The 21223-nt window shown below is 40.0% G+C and overlaps 1 protein-coding gene across 6 annotated transcripts in view; it reads right to left on the bottom strand.

The window, feature by feature from the left end:
* Positions 1-21223, bottom strand: part of adamtsl3 (ADAMTS-like 3) — a 296275-nt gene that overhangs the window by 76547 nt on the left and 198505 nt on the right. For 5 of the 6 annotated variants that reach the window (XM_042405614.1, XM_042405639.1, XM_042405622.1 and 2 more), the window contains 7 exons: positions 18686-18843; positions 14018-14129; positions 13737-13875; positions 11628-11678; positions 6596-6806; positions 6280-6427; positions 265-349 (listed from right to left, as the gene is read on the bottom strand). In XM_042405614.1, the coding sequence (XP_042261548.1) occupies positions 265-349; positions 6280-6427; positions 6596-6806; positions 11628-11678; positions 13737-13875; positions 14018-14129; positions 18686-18843 (904 nt within the window). Of the gene's footprint in view, positions 1-260; positions 350-6279; positions 6428-6595; positions 6807-11627; positions 11679-13736; positions 13876-14017; positions 14130-18685; positions 18844-21223 lie in introns of those variants that run through there. The other variant, XM_042405660.1, reaches the window with a different exon arrangement.

Consider the following 21223-nt stretch of genomic DNA (forward strand, 5'->3'; position numbering starts at 1 on the left):
GGTTACTGCTTTAAGTTGAAATGCAATTATTTCATATATTTATGCAAATTAACAGTGGCCTTGTGACTGGTGTATGCACAGTCAGGGGAGGGTATAGTATAAAAAGTATAAACATTTAAAAATGCCACTTATGGGTACTGATTTTGTTCTTTAGAGAGAGCACATGTGATTTACAGAGCAGATTTGTATGTAGCAGAAAAAAACATGCAATTTAAAGGAGCACTGCATATGTGTGTGTTTAAATGTGTGTATGTGTGTACTCACGTAGGGTCCTCTGTAGCAGTGTGGTGTTCCTCCAGCTCGTGGGCTTGTTTTAACCAGGGCACCTTGGCTTCTACTGGTACAGATTCTGACAGAGAGACAGAAAATGAGTTACACCCCATTCCTCCCAGTCTGACACCAGTCACAACAGCCCAAATTCATCAGATCTCACAATTAGACAATTAGCCCTAATTGGCCAAAAGTCATGCATACTGTTATGTATGTAATGACAGTGAACACTAGTGGGCACTCTAAGCCTCGGTATGACGGCCTGTACCATAGACTGTATATAAAGATGAACGTGATGACAGCTCCCTAAAAGTGGAGCCAAAACATCTCGATCGCCCCCTGGTGGCTGGCTGCAGTATAGGTCATAAGTCCCGCCCCCTCCATGTTAGTGGATGGGACATGAGCCAAACTAAAGAATCAAAGTACACGTCAAATAAATTTTTCCCAAAGATGGTTTCTGTCATTTCAGGTAGTTCTTATCATGCTGAAGTTTGTCCAAGCACTCATTTTTCTTGTAAGTTTGTTTTTAATTAGTTATTTGACGATATAGAAAGGGGGTCTGACGTCATGATTGACAGCTGTGACAACGGCTCTTAAACCTACGTCAGGCCGTGTTCCGTGGGCCGTCATGCCGCCGCCTGACTCTACTGCTCAGACTCTGGCTCCAAATGACGTCACACAAGCAAGATGGCAGCTCCCGGACAGGAGATATTTTGGCTTCACTTTTCCATAGGTAGGAAGTGGAGACACGTCGTCCATATTTATATATAGTCTATGGTCTGTACCAATGAACTGCTTCTCCCCACACTAAAATCTGAGTTGAAGTGAAGCCATCATGTCCGTGTGCCTTGGTGTGTGTGTGTCAAAATTGTTTGCACATAGATATAAAAGGGAGCAACATAAGATAAACTGGCGATGAGGTGAAGACGGGAAACTTTTCCTCACTTTTGAGCATTGAATGTTTCATTGTGAGTGAAGTCTGGGCGAGAAAGAACATCCATGCTAAGAAGAAGTTAACAAGCTAGCCTCTGCGTTAGCTACTTTAAGTGCAGGTACAGCCAGTAATTAGCCAGTCACCCACTGAAGACTTGGATTTGCAAGCGGACCAAGACAGACGCATTATGGCTGGAATCAATGGACATATGGATCAATTTGATGACACCGGGGAGCAATGGGCAATGTATATTAAATGTTTTGAGCATTATGTCCTGGCTGCTTAGTGTGATGGGCCCAAAAACATATGTGCAGTCTGCTCACCCCTGTGAAGCCTGGGGATATGGACTATAAACGTATTGTGGATGAACTGCAGGCCCATTTCACTCCGAAACCCCTCGTGATAGCGGAGAGGTTTCGCTTCCACAAACGGAACCAAAAGGACAGGGAGAGACTTCCTGAATACGGTTAAGTTGGTGCACATTTGGAGGACACACTACGGGACAGATTCATTTGTGGACTAAAGAGTGAAGCAGTAGAGAAGCGCCTTTTGACAGAGGAAAATATTACCTTTCAGAAAAAAGTCAATTATGCTGTGTCGGCGAAGACAGTGGTGCGTGACGCACAGCTGCTGACTGGTTCGCTCAAGGTGAACACTGCTCTCTCTCCAAAACTCTGTGACAAGTGCCAGCGATGTGGGAAAATAAATCATACTGATGATGACTGCTGGTACAAAGATCAAGACTGCCATAATTGTGGGAGGAAAGGCCACATTTGTAAGAATAAGACTAAGAGCAATCCAGAGAGAGAGAGAAAACAGAGAGAGAGAAGACCGGAATATAAAGGTAACTTAACCAAGTGCAGTGGGAGAGAGAAAAAGAGGAGAGTGCATCGTGTTGAAACAAGTGTTAATCAAAGTGATGAAACAAAATCTGACACAGATAATGAACTAGGACTGAACTCTCCAAAAAGGGAAATTTGCACGCATCTCTGTGTCGCCAATGGTAGATGGAAAATAAACGGAGATGGAACTGGATACTGGGGCTGTTGTTTCTTTGATTTCATGGGGACAGTACGAAAGTTTTCGAGACATGTGCCCTTTACGCCTATTGATATTGTGCTGAAAACATACACGGGAGAGCCTCTTGCACCAGAAGGGTTACTAAAGTGCAAGTAAGTCTAGACAAACCACTGAGTTACCCTTGTATGTAGTAGGGATGTGCAGAGAGCAAAGATGCAGAGAGTAAAAATCCTGTTTTGGTTTTTATTACACTTATTAATTTTAGGTCATTAAAGTGTTAAAATAAGTGTTCATCAATAAACTATCTTATGAAGGAGGTCAAATTCAAGTCTCCCAAATCATAGACGACTGCGCTGACTACTGAGCTAAAGCTCAGCTCTGCACTGTGGCATCGACAGACATTTGGCTATTTATACACACATATCACAGAGGCAGCACAGTGTGTAATGTGTAGGGAAGAACTTCAAAGGCGATTCTTGCTTAGAACTTTTCATTTATTGCCTATTTTTTACAACCTGACTTTGTGGAAAGGCGAAGGGGAACAACAGGTTATGGAGAGTCCCTTGGGAGCACTTAACGTGTGTCACTAGCTCAGCTTTATCTCTGGGGAACACCCCCAACCCCGAGAGTGATGTCCAAATAAGGAAATGTGCGTCATGTAGCAGGTGGATGTGATTCCCCTCATTGAGAGTTGCTAATAGATGTAACACAGCAGAGCAGAGGAGAGAGACTGAGATAGTGATGTAACTGACCTGTGTCCTGTTATTTGCTGTGTTTTTTTTTCTTCCCAAAAACAAATAGTTTTAAAAATATTTGTAATAAATAAATATTTGTAAAAACCCACTATTTGTGCTTTTCCAAATACCATATTTGGATTCAGCTCCACCCCTAGTATTTAGTAAAAGTGGATGCACCAGTACTGTTTGGACGAGAATGGCTAAGAGCCATTAGACTGAACTGGAAGGATTTAAAGACTGTGTATGCAGTAAAGCTGGGAGAGAAAGACAGCCTAGGGAGAGTGTTAAAGAGGCATTCCACTGTTTTCTCTAATGAGCTTGGCACACTGAAAGGAATTAAAGCCAGAGTGACTCTTAAACCTGACTGCATGCCCAAGTTCTGCCAACCAAGTAAGGTTCCCTATGCCCTTCGACCTGAAGTGGAGACTGAACTGACATGCCTTACTAAGCTCGGAGTGATCTCACCAGTGCAGCACAGTGCCTGGGCCACACCCGTGGTTCCAGTCAGCAAGAAAGATGCCACAGTGAGACTCTGTGGTGATTTCAAGGTCACAATCACCCGAGCTCTCTGTGTGGACAGATGCCCTATTCCATGAACTGAAGACCTTTTTGCTTCTCTAGTTCAACGCTTCAGTAAGCTAGACTTGTTAAATGCTTACCCACAGATGTAAGTTGAAGAGGAGTCAAGGAAGCTACTGATCTCTACACAGAAAGGACTTTTCTGCTACAACCACTTACCTTTTTGGAATAGCGCCTGCACTTGTGTTGTTCCAGAAGGCTATGGACTAAGTTCTCCTTGGGCTTCTCTTCACTCACTGTTACTTGGAAGATATCCTCAAACAGGAGAAGTGTCTCTTTTTCCATGAGTCAGTGGAGTACCTGGGTCGTATCATAGATGCTGTGGGGCTCCACAAATCACTATCGTGGGTGTTCCTGCACCCACTAATGTCAGCCAACCATGTTCTTCCCTCGGAATGATCAATTATTATGGACGGTTCATTCCCAACCTAGCTACCATCCTGAATCCACTGAATGCACTGCTGCATAAGAGAAAGAAATAGCAGTGGACTACAGCCTTCTGAAAAGCAAAGGAGCTCCTGGTATCCCAGAAGGTGCTGACTACAATTTATGTAAGAAAAAGAACCAGGGGATCATGCCAGAAACAAGACAGCAGTGACAAATGTGGCAAGTAATCGTGCCAGCACCACTTAGATTGCCTGCATTTCTGCCTGGGTCTTGATAAAAATGAAGATCCCTAGTCTCTTGAGCAGTTTGTCAAGACACAAATTTGGCAAATTTAGAGTTCTTTATGAAGTTGCAGACTTAAGATATGCTATAAGGACAACTATGCCTCGCGTGTGACACCTCACCCTACGGGGTAGGTGCTGTACTGTAAAAACCCATTGCCTATGCTTTGAGAATGCTCAGCATGGCAGAACAGTCACTCTTGTCAGTGGGCCATGGTGGGAAAGGATTTATGTGGACTTTGCAGGCCCATTTGAGGGACACATGTACCTGGGGGCTGTGGATGCACATTCCAAGTGGCCCGAGGAGCATATCATGGAACACAACAGCTAGCAAGACCATCCAAGTACTGAGGGGCCTCTTCAGTCATCATGGCATCCCTCACGTTCTTGTGAGCGACAATGGCCTTTAGTTCTGTTCTGAAGAATTTGCTGCATTCCTGAAGTCCAATGGTGTTGAGCACATCTGCTTGGCAACGTACCACACTGCTACCAATGGGTTGGCCAAACACTTTGTGTAGAATTTCAAACATGCCTTAATATCTAATACCCTTAAAATCTAATACCCACCACACCATAACCAAGGAATCACCAGCTATATATTAATAACACTGGAGGACATTTCCAGTGTTATTAATAGTTTCTATTGACCTTCCACTCAGAAAAACAATGCATCATCCCTCTAATATACTCATTTCACTATTAACAAATAAATGTGTGTAAAGCATGTATGACGGTGTCTGCCTAATATATTTTATTGAAACAATAATTTTCACATAGCCACAAAACTGCACAGAAATGGAAAGCGTGTCCAATGTTTCAGGCTTTTCTCCACATTTCAGCACACAGATTGGTCCATAATGAAAAGTGCAGAGAGCACAAAAGCCTCAAATTGTGTGTCTTTAATTAACAGAGATGTGCACACATAGAGCTCTCCACAATCACAAACCAACTTTCATGTATTTTGCTTCTTTCACTTCTCTAGTATTTCGCATCTATAACATAATCTACTGAAATGTCAAAATTCAGCAGTTACACACAGATTCCAAGTTTATATGGTGGAATTGTTATATTATTGTATACATTCATTGTTATAAAGCAGCCTCTTACTGTATGGATGAATCCTGAGCTACAGCAGCGCTGTTATTTTTATTTTTAAATCCAAGATAAGCCCACAACCCCACTTGACCCCCTCTGCCCAATGTCTGAGATTTCTGTAGATTTCGGCCTTAATATCATTCAATATCAATTCAGTATCATTCAAGTCTCACAAACTTGAAGATTTGAAGAGAGAGAGAGACAGAGAGAGAGTGAATGTGCGCACAGTAAAACCAATTACGACGCTAATAACTCCACCCTAACTGCGTGTGGCAATTAATACTGGACTTTTGGAATTTGACTGTTTTTGCAACAAGGCTAATTTGCATAGAAAGGGGTCAATTTTGCACTGACTGTATGAATATCACCTAATTTACATACATGCAAATGGCACAGGCACACCATGACGCTATCTGCTTGGCAGCACAGTTTGTGTTTTGCCTATTGTTACTTCCCTGTGATGTTTGAGCTTCACTGTGCAGAATGATGTATGAGCAGAGTTTGTTTTCACATTCATCTAATGTAGGTGGAAAGTTGCATGGTTTTGGGACATCACAACTAGTTTTCAGAGTCAGTATGCAACTTACAGAAGTCTCCAGTGCCCACATATTGAGAGTGGACTTTTCAGTCAGTGAAGGAGAGCAGAGTATCTATATATGTTTCAAAACTTGACTAGAGGATATCTTAAAGGAAATGAGGTGTGCTGTTCCAGTCACTAGTTTTGAACCAAGGCCTGATGGTATGAAAATCATGTGAATAATATGCTATGGCCTTCAAAGTCACCAGATGTTAACCCAGCTGAACACCTGTGTGAGATTTTGGAGAGACACCGTCATCATTACACCAGATGAGGGAATATCTTTCCTTCTTGTATTCAACAGGAGGATATATACACAGCCGTGTGGTGGAAGGTATCGGATTTAAAGGAATGGTTTAACACACACACAGCTCTCAGACCGTCACTATAGTGTCTCACCTCTGGGCTTGTGGCAGGCGATAGGGACCAGACAGTCTTCTTTAACATGAGGTTTGAGTGCTGTGTCACAGCCTCCAATGTGCTGCCCACGATGGTCAATGCACAGAACCACTCGGTAACGCAGGCCACGGCCACATGTCACCGTGCACTGCAATGAGAGGGCAACACACACGTCACAATATACACCTTACAAGTGATATCTGGACCCATCATGATCAATCTGGGTGAAATATCTGATAAAAAAATGGGTGAAATTCAACCCTGGAACAAAAGCTTGGATGAAGTACAGATGGGTTTCCCCTTGTTATTGACTGACCTGAGACCACTCCATGGCCACCCACTGGGGGCAGGCGAAAGTGTTGCAAATCTGTCGAGTGACAGGTCGAGGGGAATGGGTGCACTTCCACTCGTCTACCTGGGAGAACTGTCCGTGGGTGTCCTCCTCCACACACACCACACTGCGATCTTGCCAGCCACCACCTTCACCGCAAGACACCGAGCACTGGGTCCAGGGGCCCTGCTCCCAGCTGCACACACACACACACACACACACACACACACACACACACACACACAGGACAGGGGCCAAGGTCACTACATGCTGGCTCATGTCATTTAATGATGCAGGTAACAACATTTGCCACCAAAATCACCATACAGACTAATGTTCTGTAAACAAACTGGAGCAGTAACTGACTGAAGACAGTGAAGTCATTCTACTAGCTCTAAATTGTATTGTTGTTCACAGTGTATTATAGTTATGGATGACATCATCTAGTCTTTTTCTAGTATATAAGAAAGAGTTTTATAATTTCAAGTTTAGCGATATGTTTGGTCTGACAGTTTGGCTCTAAATGCTACAATACACTTTTAACTGTTTTATATACAAAGGTTGTTCTTTTACTGGCATCCTATCTGCTTTATATGAGCATATTCCTTTTATTTGCATCGTATTTGTTCATATATGTGGTTATTTATTTTACTGAAGTTTTTCCTAATTTATATGAGCTTTCTGTTATTTGCATTTTATTTGTTTATATATGAATTTATTTCTTTTAATTTGCACTTGCACTTTCATCTGTTTTATATATAGGCTCAGTGCTTCTTAATATATGTGCTCTAATGTTCCTAATTCTTGTAAGTGATACAGGGGGTGGCTTACATGGGTTTCTGATTTTTTATTTTTATTTTTATTCTGTAAATTATTTTAATCTGGAAAACACTTGTACTGTGCTTATGATCGAAAAGTGCTTTATGAATATAATAATAATTATTAGATGTGCTGGCACCAAAGTGCAAAGCACAACTGTTGTAATCCTGCATGTTTATTATTATTATTATCATTTTTTCTTTTATTCTTATTCTTCTGCCAAAAGATTGGCGTGCTTTTTATCAAACTCCTTCTAACACAGTTGTCAATCTTTTCAACTGATGATTCAACCAGGAGGAGTTCCATGTCCATCCAAGCTGTGGAAGTTTTTCAGCTGTGAGTTAAGTGACAATGTCTAAGCAAAAAATCAATTCTGTAACCAGAGGCACTCAAAATAGCATCACATAAACATTTGAATACATCATTACAGAGAAAGAGGACTGTGGATTTGGTTCAACATCAATTATATTGAAAGCGAATTATGAAGGAATTTCCTCCTGGACTAGACTGTGATTGGTCTTTGGAGTGATTACTGCGACTACTGATGTCCAGGATTGGCGCAGCACTTTGACCACTCTTCATGTGCACTTGTACCCTGAGGTCATGCTCGTATTTGTGCTTTTACACAGATTCTGGAAAATGTTGATCAGGACCACTTTTATGAAGATCTGCATTATATTACCTTGAATATAATGATGAGCTCCTCTGAATATTGATTTGATTTGATGATCTAAAGCTAATGCCTTGTCAACTTCAGACCGTTATTTACAGGTCAACTGTCTATAATGGCATGCACATTCCCATGTTACACACTCCCCCACACATAAATGAAGGTGAGGACAATTACAGAGGCAGTATTATAACAATTAAGGTTGTTCCTCACAGTTGGACTGTCTCAAATTATGATGCAATCAGATAATAGCGGTGAGCAACAGCTATTCCACTGCCAGTGAAACATCGACCTCGCCAGACATAATCTGTCTGTTCCCTGTTGGCGTTGTATAGTATGAGAGAACTGATGCATCTAACTAAACATATAAAGCAAACAAGTCATCAACACCTACTTAAAGTACAACAGCCTATTTACACACAATAAACATTTATATTTAACCAGGACCACAATCTGTCTTATAACCATAATCAAATACTGTGAGCTGTTAGTTAACAAGAGCAGATATTGAAGGAGAAAAAAAAAAGAAATACATTGATGGCGAACATTTGGAAGATCCTTTCAGTATGAACATTTTATGTTGGCAGTTGACTGTTTACAGATCTGTTCAGTTTAAACATTCCCTGGTTATGATTCAAGGTATGTTTCCCATAAAAAGTATTTGCTAATTTGTTATATATGAAGATAACTGTTCAGAGACATGGTTGCTTCAAGACCAAAAAGGCCAGTTGACACTTGTAGATATCCTGAAACATGGATGACTGAGGATCTTCACTGACATTTTAACTCTTTTGTTTAGCTTGCTTTATAAGTTGTGCAGTTTCAGTTTCATTAGCATTCTAATTACAGATGTTTGTAAATAGGTTTCCAGCAGCCATGTTCATGTTGCATCTTTGATTGATATAATCCAATATGATTTTCTGGGTGCTGATTCCTCATAGACAGGTGCTTTATATATACCAGCACATCGCTCCAATTACATTGTTTTAAAAGGCATAGAGCTTTCAGACAGGCAGCCCTTCCTCAGCATATAAACTGGCAAATCAGTAAATCAGTCAAAACAACAAATTATTAAAGAGTGCAGCCATACTGATGATTTTTTAAAATGACTCTTAAAATTTGTCAAATTGCTAAAGCACAAACTAAGGGCCAGGGGATTATTTCCACTGTGAACACATAATTATGGGTTAAAAACTATATTATATTATATGAATGTCATGTGGCAATTCCCACAAAAAAACAAACAAGCAGCAACATAAGCACACATACATGCACTGTAACATTTAGTTATTTGACATGTCAGTAGAGATTAAAGTCAAGCCAGCCTTCTGGGAAAAAAAAAGCCTTGCATCTACTGATTCACACACATCAATAAACTCTTTCAGCATTGATTCCACACACATGCAGGTCCTGTTGTGAGGCAGCGTGCTACGGCGCTACACAGTCAAGCATGTCTAAAGGAAACGATGGCCTATTAGAGTGTGAGGCAGTCACTACCGATCACACCTGATGTGCCAGCAGCTGAGCTCAGAGCTGAAAATGTCCACATCTATGAAGTACACACAGACAACTTTTGGAAGGAATTAAAAAAAGAGAATGTTCATCAGCAAAACTGGAGTGTTCTCTCTCCCCGATGGATAGATGAAGTCAGGCTGTTAGAGACGGGCCTGTGTTGACTGATGGATAGTGCTACACTTTGGGAGACAGCTGCTGTGGAACAACACTCAGTAACTGTATTTAAGACACAATAAAACTCAACTATTTGCTTCTCTCCTTGTAAAATGGTGGTGGGCTGGGGGTAGGAATTTTAATTTTTCCTTTGGTTGAAGGGAGAGTAGTTTTATTTTTTATTGAATCATTGAATAATAAATCATAATAAAAAGAAAATAGGTGTTCATTAAAGCTTAGACAAACCTAAAGACAAGCTGAAACCTACCACACATGAAGACCTTATAAATGAGCCAGCACATAGACAACACACTGAAAGACAGTGCAATAATGACTGGAGCTCTGGCGGTTGACGACACCGCAAATCCCTCAAGAATGCAAATTGCTGCGTGTTTTTGTGCTAAAACAAAGATGGATGCCAACTGGCCCTTTGCACTGTTTATATGCAGTGCAGTTTGTCCTGAAAAGGCAAAGAAAGGAAGAAAAAGGTGCAGAGTTTAGGTGAGATCCTGAATGTTAGAGGTCCTGGGTCACATGGACTGTAGAGCCAATAGAAGGAACTGGAGGTGAGTGACCTTTAAATGAAACAGGTTTTGGTCAGCTGTAGCTCTCTGATGTTGTAGAGAGTCATTTTCTATACAGCTTACTCAGCAGTTCAGTTGTCCAGTGCTCTCTCACAACACAAACCTTTCTGCTCTCTTTCTTTTGTTCTTTTGTCCCTCCAGTGAAACACAAAGCATGTCACTGGTCTCCGATGCCAGTCCAAATATCAAACATGTAATTAAAAATCTTCTTTACATTTCACACACATTTTTTTCTGCTGACTGTCAACACTGACTGACCCGGACAGAACAGACCTGATCCAACTCGTTCCCATCAGTCGTCATATCATATTAATTATCGGCTCAACAGTCGTAATGTAGAGGATCACAGTCCTGTCTGTATAAGAATTGTTTTTTCATAACAATAAACTAAAAGTTTAATAGAAAGAGCCAATGTAAAATTTTCACAACAGTTACCACCACCTTAACCAGGGTTTATATGGCTATTTATTATCAAAGCTGAGTCTGTGGGTTCATCTTTCACATAAAAGTAGTCATGTGAATCATTGTTAATATAAAAATATCTATTACAGCGGCTGTAATGTTTCATATAAATTTAGTCTGTAATATAACGCATGTTCAACATTACACATTGCCAACAAGCATTTTCCTGACAGTAATTCACTGTGTGTTGGTATTTGCAGTTGCATCTTTGGCTCATCTGTCTGGAGGAAACAGACCAATTAAGATACTGAGTTTTAAAATCCAATTGAAATTACAGTTAGTCATCTCTTTTATACATCAGAAATAATGTCAACATGTTTTTTTTTTAAATGTGTTATTAGTAGTTAATGTTAATAGTCTAGTTTAAGAAAAACTTGCAACATTTTGAGAAATTACAAAGAAAATCAATCGTGCAAAAATATTAAAACAGCCAGCCCGTATTTTCTACTGAGAGTATGGTTAATAGCTTTGGAAGGCTGTCATGTCACTTTTCCATGTAGATGTGATAAATTCCTCTATGGATCGTATGTGGAGGATTTACAGCATTTCTCCCCACACGGGAAGTTTCATGTGTTCAAAGGACCCTCCATAACTCTTATTAACATTCTTTTTACTGTTACTTTTTCTACTTCTGATTTCCTCACGGTACACTAATAGGTGTTTTTCAACCAGTAATTTCTAAGACTTTCTGCCCACTCCCTTCCTGTGTTACATTTCACCCACCACTGCATCCAAACTGAAAATATGTTAAATTACAGCTGTGAATTACTGTTCTTGTGTAAATTTTAAATGAGTGACTGTAAGGGATACTCACCGAGGCAGAGGTTGAAAGTGATCGTATGGCATCACCTCTTTGAATCCATCACTGGAGGAGACACAATATCACAAAATACTGTAAATTTATGAGGCTATAACATCTAGTTAGCTCCCATACTATAGAGTAGGGATGTGCAGAAAGCCCAGTATTTGTATTTGTATCTGTATTTGTTGAGGCAGCAAAATTATTTGTATTAGTATTTGTATTCGAATAAAAATGGAAAGAGGCTTAAAAATCCTGTTTTTGTTTTTATTACGCTTTTAATTTTAGAAAATTAAAATGTTACAATAAGTGTTCATAAATAAACTACCTTATGAAGGAGGTCCCCACATCAGGTCTTGAACTGGAGTCTTCCAGATCATAGACGACTGCGCTGACTACTGAGCTAAAACTTTACTCATTGCCTCATTGCAGACAGACCTCTAACTAACAAATATTTTTTTGAATATTTGTATGAAACAAATATTTGTAAAAAAAAACAACACTATTTGTGCTTTGCCGAATAATGTATTTGTATTCAGGCACACCCCTACTATAGAGATCATAAGATTCTCAGTAAAGCATATATATAAGCACAAGACCACTCAGTGTGCTTATTAATACCACTTTGGCCTTCAAGGTCATAAAAATAAGAGAGTTAAAAGGAAATGCTTTGTGCTTCCAGCTTCACATTTCTGCTCTTAACCTATTGATTAAATCCTCCATTGATCCAGCCTTTCATAAAAGAAGCACTGAGACGTGCTATGATGATAATCAGCCATTTCACCCTCGTTTTTTTTTCTGGCAGATGTGAACATTTCAATGCATTGACTTGGCTTGGAAATCTGAGCATTACCCAGACAGATCCTGAGGAAAGTCCCTCCAGCAATGCCAAACAAAGCCTGAAGCCTGTTTTGAGCCTGATTGGAACCAATCAGGCCCCATTAAGCTGCCATTTCTGTATTTTGAGAACATAACAAAGCTTTATTAAAAGTAAGATGATGTCAAAATACATTTTATTATAGCTGATGTTATACTGTCTAATGTTGTAATGGAGGATGATCACCCTGAAGTATGTGCCACTGAAGACCAAATCTGTTTATAAGTGGTACTTGCAACGAGGCCCATAGTCTCTTACTGTCCCATTCAAAGCTGCAGTCAGCAACAGTTCAGATATTACAGTAAATACCTCCATGTTTGTGCAATATTATTAATCTATTAATCACCACTTCAGCATGCAGTAGTACTTCATGGTTTTCAACTAATTGTTTATTTTACTATAATCTTTTGCTGCAGTTCTTATGTGCATGTTTGTTGTTGCTGCTCACTCAAGAAAGCTGTGATTGCTTAAAGGACAGGTTCACAATTTTTCAAGTCTTAAAACAACAGTTAGGAGCCCAAATAAACACTGAAACATGTTTTTCTTGCTGTAATGATCCCTCCTGTTCATACTGACCATTAGAAAATTCCTTCATAATGCACTTACAATGGGAGCGATGGAGGAAAAAATCCACAGTCCTCCTTCTGTGCAAAAATGTATTTAAAAGTTTATCTGAAGCTAATATGAAGCTTCAGTGTCCAAATGAGTCAAATCAAGTAGATATCTTTCAACATAACAGTCTTTTTAGTGCCAAAGTCCCTCTTTTTGGTACTATACTTCCACTGCAGCTCAACAGGGAAACACTGTCCGAAGAAACACAAAGAGGGAATTTGATGTTAAAAAGACTGTAAATGTGTCAAATATCCACTTGATATGACTAACTCAGACTGCTAAAGCCTCATATAAGCTTCACATCAACTTTTAAATGACTGTGTGGACACACTGTGGATTTTGGCCTCCATCACTTACATTGAAAGCACATTTAAAGGGGATCTTTTAATAGCCAGTATGAACAGGAGGAATGATTACAGCAAGGAAAACCTCTTTCAGTGTACATATAGGCACCTGACTGTTGGTTTAAGACAGACTTGAAAACCGTGAACCTTTCAATGTAAAAACTGCTTAAATGTCCTCATGTCAACTACTAGAAACTAATCTAACTTGTATATATAAAGTAGCTTGAGCTGGATTAGAGAGTGGATGGATGTGACATTGTATCAAATACCACACTGTAATGATTCCTATACCTCTCTAGGCAGGGGTCCATGTTGCACTCCTTGAGTTTTGGTGTGGGTTTGGTGTTTTCAGGATAGCTGTTACAATGGTGTTCAGGCAGGGTCTGATTGGATCGGATGTCTGTGCACTCTGCAGAGTTCAGCTGATAGCCTGGAGGAGGACACAGGCTGTTTAACTGAACTTTAATGGAAACAGCTGGCAAATATCACCAGCTGGATGTACAATATTGTTCTCTATATCAAACACAGACAGCTGATTACAGTCACTCTCTACTGACTGATGGTCACCTCACCTCCTCCACAGGTGACAGAGCAGGGGAAGAAGTCTGTCTCTCTCCACTGGTACCTGATTGGCTGGTAGAAGAGAAACTGGACCACCGTGTCCTTGGATCCTCCATACTTCATCTGGATAACATGTAGGGTGAAAGAAGAGTAAAAACAGAACAGCATTAAGTCAAATAGTGTAGGGCAGAGGAGATTAGAGTACAGAACAGGAGAGGAAAGACGAGGAAAGTAGGACAGAGTTGAGCTCAGTAAAGCAGAGGATCCCACTAAGAATCAAAGAGAAGAGTCATGTTAAAGGAGCCTTCCATTGATTTTGTCAGAGTCGATTTACAAGTCATGCAGAGTACAGCTCAGCCTAAAAAAACAGTTGTATGATGTGATTCTTAGGGCTTTTTTGAAGTCTGACAGAATCAGACTTAAGTAATCTCAGCATGAGATATATTATTCATGACATATTTATAACAAAAAAATAAATAAACTGAGGGAGTGGAGTTTGAGGAACGTGGATCTTCATTCAGACAGGAATTCTCCATTCTTCCTCTGCGAGTGATTCAAAGGTCACACTTTGCATCTTGTGTGTTTTCTTTTTTCTTTCTTCTTCTGTGCACTAATCGAAGTACAGCAGTAAACATTCCTCCACAGACACCATGTTTGTTTACTACTGTGGTCTTGGAAATGCTCTGATTAGCTTTCACTAGCCTATATTTCCTCCTTGAGGACTGAGATTGATCACTTCCACTGGTGCGTAAGAGTGCATATTGAGTATGTCCACCATGTGTGTGTTTGTGGTAGCTGGGCCTGTTTGCATATGTGTGTGGAGCATGTTTGGGGCTTTAAAGTGGTCTAGACAGGAGGTAATGATTGCTTTCATTTCACATGTTTTCAAGTTCAGTGAAACAAAGCTGTGGCTGTAATTTGGAAAAGTTTAGTTAAAACATCATGATTGTAAAACAGAACCAATTTAAGAATCAAAATTATGGTCAAACATTAGACCCACATTTCTGGCTGATAATTTGACACAAAATGAAAGACTTCTAAGTTTTTCAGTAAGTGAGTGTTACAACTTCCTTCAAAGGACAAGGTGGTGCCTTATTAAAATACAACTTTACAACAGTCCCTCCTTTTCTTTTGATGATGTAACTGATATGTAAGTCATTCACTACAACCTTGCAGCAGTATTTGGCTTTTTGGATCAAACTTTTTACTGAATGTGGAAATGATGAAATACCGACTGACTCGCTTATTCACTCTGAGATACTGTAACTTATAGTATACTGAAATACACGTGTGTGATGACTTTGATGAATTTCTAAGCTACACCTCATCTGGATAGAGGAGAGGAAACAGATGAGTGCTAGTGTTGACTGGATTAGCTTCTGACTGATTGGGCTTGATGTCTACTATAATGAATTCCAGTAAACATCATGCACAAATAGTACAGAATCAAGACTTTAATCTGAAAAATTCTGCCCTCCAGCATGCATGGCATAACCAGAAACTGCTGCTATAACATCTACCCACATCAGTAAGTCCCAAACCACAGCAGCTGTTTCATAATCAACTTTTTAAGCATGTGCACAGACAAGCTGTGGGTATTGCATGGAGAAGGAAAGTCTTCTTGAAATATTTCTCTTGTACCCACCTGTAATCTCCACCAGAAAAGTGTGAAGCTGTAGAAGACAGACTTAATGGATACTGGGAGTCAATGCCCTGTTTCCAACAGAAACTAGAGAAATCCTTTTCATGCACACATCACATTAAACTGTAGGCAATCAAGGACTTGGGTCACACTCCTCACGTTGTATCTATTTCACCAAATCACAGATATTAACACTAATACTAACATAGCATAACAGCCACTTTTGCTACCAGCCAAACTTCTCTGATACTTGGCTGCACTGGGCTGCCATCCAAATTCAGCATGTTACTACGTAATGACACTGGTTCCATGTTAAAGGATAAGGTTGGTGTCAGGGATGCCCTGATCCAGTTTTTCTGGCCCTGATCCAGTCTTTTAGTATTCAGATTCAGTTGGATCCAATACTTACATTTACCTAAACTAGTGCAGTGCCTGTTCAAAATGTACCTGTTCAGAACAGGCTGATTTCTTAATACCTAGAGAGAGTTGTGCCCTTTCCCTAAATGCCTCTCATATAGACTACTAGTAGACACTACAATTTACTCCCTCAATACCTGAGATGCAGGCTATCAGTAGACGCTACAATTCACAGATGTTGCCTAAACACCTCACACACAGAATATCTGGAGACTAGAATTTTGAGTTGAGCTGAAGTTGATTGGATGAACTGTAGTACCCATTCAAAACATGCCTGAGACATCCTGCACTATGTCTTGAACATAGTTCCTGTGTGTGAGGAGCAGGAATAGAGTTTAACTCTCTAAACCTTTTCAATTCATTCTCTATGGTAGTTCTTATCGGCATGAATGTAATCCCATCTCTGACCAAAATGTGGGTTGCACTGGCAGAGTGGCGCTGTCTGTATTTCCACTTGTTGACTCCACAGGCAGATGAAGAAGCAGATCAAGGTTGTAGAAAGTACATTGTTTACGAGGTATTTTTATATATTTCTTGAGAACCACTCATCCAGACAACTTCACACATCAACATTGCACTTCCTTGTTTCCCAAGCAATCCACCTGCCAAGTATGAAGTAGATCGGATGAACGATTCTCGAGATACGCAAAGGACAAACCTACATACATACATACATACATACATACATACATACAGACAGACAGACAGACAGACAGACAGAGATTCCTTGCTTTATATAGAGAGATGTTGATTAAATACGTATCTGGCACATTTAAATAACAGGTTTAGCTACTAATTTGACACAGATCATTTTTTACAAGCTTCTTGGTCCAAATACTGAAGACCCTGATTCAAAACTATTAAGTTGACAAGGTTAAATTATTGATCTGATATGACACAAATTTTATGTGACTCCTGAAACTCCTTGTGGGAACTACAAAAACACAAAGTTTGTACAGCGGTGTTACAGAATGCAGGTTCTTCCCTCGAAAATGATTTCTGGTTGAGAACAGTGGCTGCAGGGAGCACTTTAACCAGACAAAAGCCAAGTTTAATTTTAGCCTGAAGTGTTAATTAGTTACAGCTGATATGACCTCCAACTGGCGAAATTTGTTATTTTAACCAGCAAAAGTGACAGCCAGTGTTGGTTAGCATCTACATGAATGTTTTATATATTGCTCTTTGCTGATGATAAGGGGAGAGGATAGAGGAAAGATTTGATTCCATAGCGTGAGAGCTTAGCGTATCCATGTATTTTCTCCATCTAGGTGTGTAAATTTTAAATTTTCTTTCATACTGTATATGCAGTGAAATGCTGCACTGTAGGATGGTGTAAAGAGAAGCAGCAAGGCAACAAGAGCAAAATACTGTAAAGAAAGGATCTGCATTTGATCTGCTTTATTTTAGCAGATACTGATCCTTTAAAATATGCCCAGATCACCTCCGATACAACCTACAGGATTGGCTTAGGACATCTCTAGTTGGAGTTATCCTACACCTTTGTTATCATCAACAAATCCTATGAAAAGTCCATCTTTCAATACATCCCAACTTCCCTACCCTGTTTGGTTCCCACAGAAGACTTAAGAGGGTTACAAATACATAATTTCATTTTGAAGGAATAATTCAATATTGTTGCTAAGTGCTCTTATTTGCTTTCTTTTCGAGAGAACAAAAACAAAATACTTGATGAGCATATGTTTTGGTTTTGGTCTCTGTACAGACAGGATGGTGCCAAAACTGGCAACCTTATAGTGACTGCAAGACTCCAGGAAGCTGCACATAGTAACTCCACCCCAACTGTTCACCAACAAAGAGTTTAGAAGAAAGAGATTATGCATATTTTCTAAAATATTTAACACTTTCTTAAGAAAAGGCTCAGTAATTTCCTAAAACAACTGGATACTGTAGTTTTTAGCAAACATTATTCAAACAGGATTTGTATTTGTGCATTTGTTGCTGCATAATTGGTGCTCTACTGTGTATTTCTGGTAGCATGACAGTGTGTGTGGGATTTACTTTAATAAACTACAGTGTGTGTGTGGTCATGGTAATGAAGGAACATGTCACCCAGTGTGGCTATCTGATGTGTTTCTTCCATCAGTGTTTGGTCAGCACAAAGAATTGAGCACAGAGAAAAACAATACTTGTTAGTGGATCAATTCATTGTTGGTTGTTGGTATTTTTATGGAATTAGATAACAATGAGAAAATTGCAGATTATTGCCAGCCTTATCAATTAAAAAGACATATAGAATGGTGTTTGGATGTGGTGATGATGGTGAAGTTACTGCACAATGCTTATGTCTGTGCAACACGCCTGGTTTAAGCTGGACTTTATGACTGCAACATAATAGGGTTGTGAAACAATATAATCTCTGCAATTGGGAAGCTGTATTTCTGTTAAGATTTAGTAGGCCTCTCCATTTGTGATACTAATCATGCCGCTGGCGATAACCTCACAATCTCTTTAAAAAATTCACTATATTGCTAAATGTTATGTAACAGACTGATTTATTTATGTTGTATCTGTATCTATAATAAAATATGTACCTCAGATGCCAAAAGACCTAAGGCTGTTTTGCTATGAGCCTATGCCTGTCATCCCTACTTTGTCTCACCTTGATAATGTAATCAGCGTTGAGTGGGCCATGTGTCCTGAGTGTCTGCCTTTCCATCCCTCTCTGGAAGTCCAGGGAAGTGTTTCCTATCACGTAGGAGCCTGTAGACACTAGACTGGTCTCCTCCTTCTTCCCCTGAAGAGAGACAGCCTCGATGACTGAGGGAGACACAGAGCAAGAGGAACTTTTATTAATGTATATTACTTATACAAACATGAATATTAACTTCATGTTTTGACTGTATGCGAAAGTTAACTTCAAGGAAATGCAAATGCAGAAAACAGGATCAGCAAATCTACTCTCCAAAGAAATCCTCTGTTATCTCATACCGAAATCAAGAATAACTTGTAGATATTCGGTTTGCAGTGGGATCTAACCTTTGACAACAGTAAATGAAGAAAACACTATCTCTTGGGGAGAGATACTATCAGACAAGGTAGGGCAAATCAGCAAGAGCACAACTGAAGTCAAAAATCAATAAATCAAGACAAGAATGTAGACAGGACAAGAAAAAGGCAAAGAGAAGGATAAATACAGTAATATATTGTACAGAAAAAAGTGGGGGGCAGAGCACATCCTTGGCTTGCTCTTCAGGATTTTAGTACAGCCGGGGCAACTGCTAATTTCACTCAGGTATAGTCCAGGCATAAAGACAAGCATGTGTTGTCAGATACCCATATTTCAGGCCTACAGAGGGGAATCATTTGAAGATGGCCATCCAACCCTTACATTTTCTACCAACTATTGAGGTCCAGGTCATGGTGGCAGTAGATTAAACATGGCAGCACAGATGTCCCTCTCCCTAGCCACGTCAACATCTGGATATGTGGTCCCCATAGTGTGTTCTGGATTTGTCCCAGGGTCTTCTCCCAGTTAAACGGACTTTCTAGTCTAGTCTTCCGACCACTCAAAGTGCTTATACACTACAAATCACATTCACCCATTCACACAGATTCATAAGCAGGTACAAGGACTGCCATGCAAGGTCCCAACCTGCCCATCAGAGGAAACTAACCATTCACACACATTCATTCCCATAGACACATCGGCATATGGACTGGAGGAGCCAGGAATCGAACCATCGATCTCCCGATTAAAATGTTGATGCTGAACGTAAAATGTTAAATGATGCATTTCATTTGTTTTCCACCAAAATATTTGATCAATATCTGACAATATCTGCTGGTAGTGTGCTATTGAACCTGTTTATGGTTGTGTTTAGACACTGGCAGCACTTGGTTAAGGTTCGGGAAAAATTGTGGTCTTGGTTTAATACAGAAAAAAATCTGCAATGACTTTAAGCACAAGACATCATGTGTTTTTAACATTTAAGCCAAGCCACTAACTTTAACCAAAGTTCTTTTGTTGTCTAAAACAAACAACACACAGGACTGCAAACCTCAGTCATCGGTGTAAATGTCCTAATCATAATCAAGACAGCGATACATTTATTATCATAATTGGAAAAACATTTTAGTATATAAAGATAGTATTTCATAGGACACAGGGTTACCCAGTTGGATGTGCCCAGAGAGGCACTCAAGAGAGGCGTCCTGGTCAGATCATCCCAACTGACTCCTTTTGATGAAAGGAGCAATGTTCCTATTCTGAGCTCCTCCCATATGTCTGAGCTAACTGTGAGCCCAAACACCCTGCCAAGGAAACTCATTTCAGCCGCTTGTCTCCAAGATCTCATTCTTTTTGTCATTACTCAGAGCTCATGACCATAGTTGATGGTTGAAAAGTTGATTGGCTAGTAAATCCAGAGCTTCGCTCCAGGCCTGGCTCCCTCTCACCATGACAGTCCAACACTGCCTGTGTTACTGTGGGCACTGTACCAATCTGTCCATCCACCCTGTTCACTCATGAACAAGACCCCAAGATAGATCATCTCCCTCATTTGGGGCAGCTACTCACTCCCTACCACGTGAGCAGAGGAGGACCATGGCTTCAGAGCTTCTGTGTTTTAGGTCCACTCTAGTTTGCTTTTTTGCACCCTTAATAACTTCTGGGACCCCAGTAACTTTTGGAAAGCACCCTTTCATCCACCCCAGGATGCAGCTTATTCCTTTGTTGAAAATCTACTACCTGTGTTATTGAATTGAGGTAGAGATCATTCAAGCCTGTGCCGCCAGATAGACTGACTGCAATCACTGATGCATTAATCTCAATTCAGAGATGGACAAAGTGAATGGAAAATATATCTATCCTTGGTCCTTCAAGTCATCAAGACTCAAAGCTCTGAAAGCAAACAGTGGCCTCTGAGCAAGGTAATCTGTAATCTATAATGACAATGAGATCACAATACAGTAAATTATGGTGAGGAAACACAAGATGATGACTTTGTTAAGCATCTGTGACAAGATAACAAGGCTGGCGTGTGGGAAAACAAACACTAGACAGTGAATGGTCTTGTGAGGGATAATCATTTTCAGATGGTGCAAGGCTAAGCATTAGCTACTGCTAATGCTGCATTTCTACGTACATTTGACCTTTCTCTTCTTAGCTTTCTCTCATTTTGTAATTAGGAATCTAAAA

Source organism: Thunnus maccoyii, chromosome 1 (assembly GCF_910596095.1).
Source record: "Thunnus maccoyii chromosome 1, fThuMac1.1, whole genome shotgun sequence".
Taxonomy (NCBI): domain Eukaryota; kingdom Metazoa; phylum Chordata; class Actinopteri; order Scombriformes; family Scombridae; genus Thunnus; species Thunnus maccoyii.